This window comes from Dreissena polymorpha, chromosome 1 (genome assembly GCF_020536995.1).
Source record: "Dreissena polymorpha isolate Duluth1 chromosome 1, UMN_Dpol_1.0, whole genome shotgun sequence".
In the NCBI taxonomy this organism is placed as follows: Eukaryota; Metazoa; Mollusca; class Bivalvia; order Myida; family Dreissenidae; genus Dreissena; species Dreissena polymorpha.
The window spans coordinates 46,955,377-46,961,407 of NC_068355.1; the positions used below are offsets into that span (position 1 = coordinate 46,955,377).

Here is a 6,031-nt window from a genome sequence, read left to right on the forward strand (position 1 = left end):
ATTTCTACACTGAGCACTTATATGACCAAATTGACGGTTAATTTGGCAACTGGATTAGGAAAAAAAAGACAATATTTTTGCAAATTGTGAGAAGACTCAAAAACAGCTATAAGATATGACCCAATAATAACTATAAAGTCAACCAAATAGTGAAGCATTGACGAATTTTTATACCTTTAAGGTCAATGTAAAACTTAAAGGTCAATGGTCAAAGTTGTATCATTTTCATATGTTTGTAATATCAAAGTTAAAAATAAAATATTATAGAAAATACATAGAAATGCCACAAATTTTCTAACCAAAACTTATTCAACACATTTTTTTTAAACAAATATCATACAAGGTACATTCAATCTGGTTGTTCAAAGAAGTTTTGAATATTAACAGATGCTCTTTTTGACATGTTTAGATATGGGAAGCAATCTCTTGTTTCTTATCAGAGTGTATGGCAATGTTATATTGAATCTCAAATTTCGAAGTAAATATTTTCCAGAAATTCTCAGATAGCAAGTTTTAAGATCTTATCTGTATCCCCTGGCAGCATTTTGTTATGAAAATATGTCAGTTACAAAACATTTGAATACTTTTTTAGCTCATCTATTTTTTGAAAAAAAATTATGAGCTATTGTCATCACCTTGGCGTCGGCGTCGGCGTCGGCGTCCGGTTAAGTTTTGCGTTTAGGTCCACTTTTCTCAGAAAGTATCAATGCTATTGCATTCAAACTTGGTACACTTACTTACTATCATGAGGGGACTGGGCAGGCAAAGTTAGATAACTCTGGCGTGCATTTTGACTGAATTATGTGCCCTTTTTATACTTAGACAATTGAAAATTTTGGTTAAGTTTTGCGTTTAGGTCCACTTTTTTCAGAAAGTATCAATGCTATTGCATTCAAACTTGGTACACTTACTTACTATCATGAGGGGACTGGGCACGCAAAGTTAGATAACTCTGGCGTGCATTTTGACAGAATTATGTGCCCTTTTTATACTTAGAAAATTGAAAATTTTGGTTAAGTTTTGTGTTAAGGTCCATTTTATTCCTTAAGTATCAAAGCTATTGCTTTCATACTTGCAACACTTACTAACTACCGTAAGGGGACTGTGCAGGCAAAGTTATGTAACTCTGACTGGCATTTGGACGGAATTATGGGCCCTTTATACTTAGAAAATTGAAAATTTGGTTAAGTTTTGTGTTTTGGTCCACTTTACCCCTAAAGTATCACAGATATTGCTTTCATACTTGGAACACTCGCAAACTATCATAAGGGTACAGTAAAAGGACAAGTTGCATAACTCTGGATGTCATTTTTACGGAATTATGACCCTTTTTTGACTTAGTAACTTTGAATATATGGTTAAATTTTGTGTTTCGATCCACTTTACTTCTTAAGTATCAAGGCTATTGCTTTCAAACTTCAAATACTTTCATGCTATCATGAGGTTACTGTACCTGGCAAGTTGAATTTTACCTTGACCTTTGAATGACCTTGACTCTCAAGGTCAAATTATTAAATTTCTCTAAAATTGCCATAACTTCTTTATTTATGATTAGATTTGATTGATACTTTGACAAAACTACTCTTACCTGACATACCACAATAGACTCCACCCAAACCATCGCCCGTGCCCCCCCCCCCAACCCCCCCCCCCCCCTATTTTTTTTTTTTTTTTTTTTTTTTTTTTTTTTTTTAAGATCATCTCACAAATGACCACCACACCCTCACACTATACCCCCCCCCACCCCACCCCCTCCCCAATTTTTTTTTAAAGGGTTAAAAAACAAAACTATTTATTTTGATTATTTTATGTTTGAAATACCGTCCAACCATCGCACCCAAGAATCCCCCCCCCCACCCCCCCTCCCCCCACCCGAATCCCCCCCCCTATTTTTTTTTTTTTTTTTTTTTTTTTAAGATCATCTCACAAATTACCACCACACCCTCACACTATACCCCCCCACCTCACCCCCCCCCCCATTTTTTTTATTAAATGGTTAAAAAACACAAAATTTTATGTTTGAAATACCGTCCAACCATCGCACCCAAGAATCCCCCCCCCCCCCACCCCCCCACCCCCCACCCCCCCCCCCCCCCCCCCCCCCCCCCCGATTTTTTTTTTTCCTTTTTTCGCATTTTTGGAAGAAAATGTAATAAATGTCCACACCCCCACACAATGCACCGCTCTTCACTCCACCCCTCCCTCCTTTGTGATTGAAAATGAGAGTCACTTCACCTTTAAAAAGAAAATAGATGAGCGGTCTGCACCCGCAAGGCGGTGCTCTTGTTTGTACTTGTTTCTGTATTTTGAACATTGCCTTGACCTTGAGAAAGGCTGAGTGTGGGAATAACATGACATCTCCATCAGAAATATATTTAATACTACAATCAGCAGCCTCTTCATCATCATCACCGCCACCACCATCATCCTCATCAATACCATCAGTAGTAGTAATAACTACTACTGCTACTAGTATTATTACTACTACTACTGCTACTACTGCTACTAGTATTATTACTACTACTACTGCTACTACTGCTACTAGTAGTATTACTACTACTACTGCTACTACTGCTACTAGTATTATTACTACTACTACTGCTACTACTGCTACTAGTATTATTACTACTACTACTGCTACTACTACTACTTCTACTAGTATTATTACTACTTCTACTGCTACTACTACTACTTATACTAGTATTATTACTACTACTACTGCTACTACTACTACTGCTTCTGCTGCTACTACAACTACTATTGTTACTGCTGCTGCTGCTACTACTACTACTACCACCATGACTACTACTACTACTACTACTGCTGCTGCTGATACTACTAATACTACAACAACAAAAACAACAAAAACAGCTACTGCTACCACAATCACTGCTTCTTTTACCACTGCCATCACTTTCACTGCTTTGTTGACTGCTACCACCACCACCACCACTGCTACACTTATATCACTACCACTTCCCCTGCCACTGTTATTGGTACCACATCTACCACTATCAACCCCACTGATACTGCTAATGATCTCACAACTACTACACTACTAATGCTTTCTAAACTGCATTCACTAACGACAGCAAAACTATAAAAATAAACTACATCTGAGACTATGTTATTTAGTTACTGAAGTTTTATACTTCAGTGAACCCATCTTACTTTTCTCGATATTTCGTGACATTTTTTCTCATGCCAAGACACAAATCTAGGAATCTCATCTTAGGCGTGGTCATTGTTTTATCAATAGCCTGTTTTCATTTTTAGCAACAGGGTTACACCCAAAATTTAGCCCTTTTTATTGGTTGGTGAATGTTTACATGTTTTTTTGTAGGTTGTTTCATTTTTTAAGCAATGTTTGAGAATTACAGGACTATTTAGCTAAAATCTTTTGCGATTTATAATTTGGTAAAAAAGATTTAATATTTGAAAGCATATTTTCAAAGTCATGCATGTATACAATGAAACATTTCAGTATATAACTGAGGTTGCTGTTATTACATAACTGTAGAAAATGTTATAGTATATTAATATTTAATTTATGATTATTAAAATTTAGATTATTATTGTTAATGTATGATTTGAAAGTCTGGATTTTTTTGTAGGACTGTCAATTTTGAGGTGACAAGATATTTATATGACTTTGCCTGAGGTGGGACCTACAAAGGGTCGACAGAGTTCCAAAGACAGTGGTCGACTAGTTGAAGTTGACCTTTCACTTTGATGGTTGACTTCTTACCAATAAGTGTTTACAAGTGCGGTCATGGCAACTACCTGGTATATGTGATTGTGTAAAATTAATGTATTTCATGAGAACACAAATTGGAATTATGAAAAAGAAAACACAACTAATGAGCAAGACAATACTTTTGTGTAACGGAATATTATACTTAGTTTGAATTTTTGTTAATTCTAAAAAGGTTATTGAATGTGCATATGTACACTGCTTTCTTGTGAACATTATCTGGTCAATCACCGTTCTGAATGAAAATGAAGATGAACTTTTAATGTGTTATAAAGCCATCTGGTTCTTGTGGACTTAGTGAAGTGCCTCTCAGGTGGACTGGATCTTTTGGACTTAGTGAAGTGCCTTGCAGGTGGAAACAATTATTGATCTTATATATATATATATATATATATATATATATATATATATATATATATATATATATATATATATATCTCTGGACAATTTTCCAATGCACAATTATATGTTACTTTGAAAAACCCAAATATTATTATACCCCCATTACCAATGGTAATATGGTAATGCTATATAGGAGTCACTTTGTCGGTCTGTCTGTCAGTCTGTCCCGAAAGCTTGTCCGGGCCATAACTAAGTTGTTCATTGTGAGACATTAAAATCATTCGGCACAATTGTTCACCATCATTGGACGGTTTGTCGCGCGAAAGAATTACGTCGATATCTCAAAGGTCAAGGTCAAACTTTTAGTTTAAAGGTAAAAAATGGCCATAAATGAGCTTGTCTGAGCCATAACTTTGTCATTTATTGTGAAATTTTAAAATCATTTGGCAGATTTGTTCACCATTATTGGACGGTGTGCCGCACACAAAATTAACGTTGATATCTCCAAGGTCAAGTTCACACTTTGAGTTCAAAGGTCAAAAATGGCCATACATGAGCTTGTCCAGGCAATAACTATGTTGTTCATTGTGAGATTTTAAAATCATTTGGCACATTTGTTCGCCATCATTGGACGGTGTGTCACGCGAAAGAATTAAGCCGATATCTTCAAGGTTAAGGTGACACTTTGAGATCAAAGGTCAAAAATGGCCATAAATGAGCCAATGTCTGGGCCATAACTATGTCGTTCATTGTGAGATTTTTAAAATTATTTGGAACATATGTTCACCATCATTGGATGGTATGTCACGCGAAAGAATAACGTTGATATCTACATGGTCAAGGTCACACTTTGAGTTCAAAGGTCAAAAAAGGCCATAAATGTGCTTGTCTGGGCCATATCTATGTTGTTCATTGTGAGATTTTAAAATCATTTGTTCACCATCATTGGACGGTATGTTGCACGAAAGAATTATGTCGATATCTCCAAGGTCAAGGTCACACTTTGAGTTCAAAGGTCAAAAATGGACATAAATGATAATGGCATAATAATGCTTAAAAATCGCCATAAATTAGCTTCTCTTGTTTTGTGCAGACAGCATTCAAAATAGTCTGTATCAATGCGGCACGTGGGGGTATACGTCATGTCTGTGACAAAGCTCTAGTTAATAATTATTAATATTATTCATAAATTACAGAAATATGAGATGCGCTCTGTGAAAAGGGGGTTTAAAGCATGTGCATAAAGTTTTGTCCCAGATTAGCCTGTGCAGTCTGCTGAGGCTAATCAGGGACAACACCTTCCACTTTTATTGTTTTTTTTGTTTAAAGGAAGCCTGTTCTTGACGAAAATCCAGTTAATGCGGAAAGTGTCGTCCCTGATTAGCCTGTACCGCACTGGCATGCTAATCTGGGACCACACTTTACGCACTTGCATTAAAACCCATTTTCACAGAGTTCCCATATACTTAAACATAATTGAATCTAGCAAATATTACTGTAAGTAAGATATAGTTGCTCTTGTTTCCTCTGCATGTTGAATTATCAGGGTATAATATCACTTTAAAAACAAAACTTTACCACATTTGTGTTCATTTCTTATTGATATTGAATAAACAATAATTTGATCCTAAATTATAGTTTGATACTTTTCTTTTATCAGAATAATAATTTTAGAGGTGATGCTCATGTTCAGTAAATTAAAATAATTACTAATAAAAATAGAAAAACATACTTTGTATCTTACTATTTCATTACACTACTTTAAAACAAATGCTGGTACTACTACCATTATTAATTTGGAGACTCAATTCATATGAAACATAATTTCTGATATTGTTTTTACATTAGATTGCATAACAATTACTTTGCCTGCTTAACAATAATTAACACATACAAATTGTGGATTATTAATTACAAAAAAATAAGCTGAAACTT

At 35.1% G+C, this 6,031-nt stretch overlaps 1 protein-coding gene across 7 annotated transcripts in view; it reads left to right on the top strand.

The window, feature by feature from the left end:
* The window catches only part of LOC127878875 (origin recognition complex subunit 5-like), a 94,211-nt gene extending 88,384 nt beyond the window's left edge, over positions 1-5,827 (top strand). For all 7 annotated transcript variants that reach the window (XM_052425405.1, XM_052425426.1, XM_052425433.1 and 4 more), the window contains one exon: positions 3,615-5,827. In XM_052425405.1, coding sequence (XP_052281365.1) covers positions 3,615-3,660 — 46 coding nt within the window. In that variant the 3' untranslated portion in view covers positions 3,661-5,827. The remainder of the gene's footprint in view (positions 1-3,614) is intronic.
* Positions 5,828-6,031: the final 204 nt, after the last annotated feature.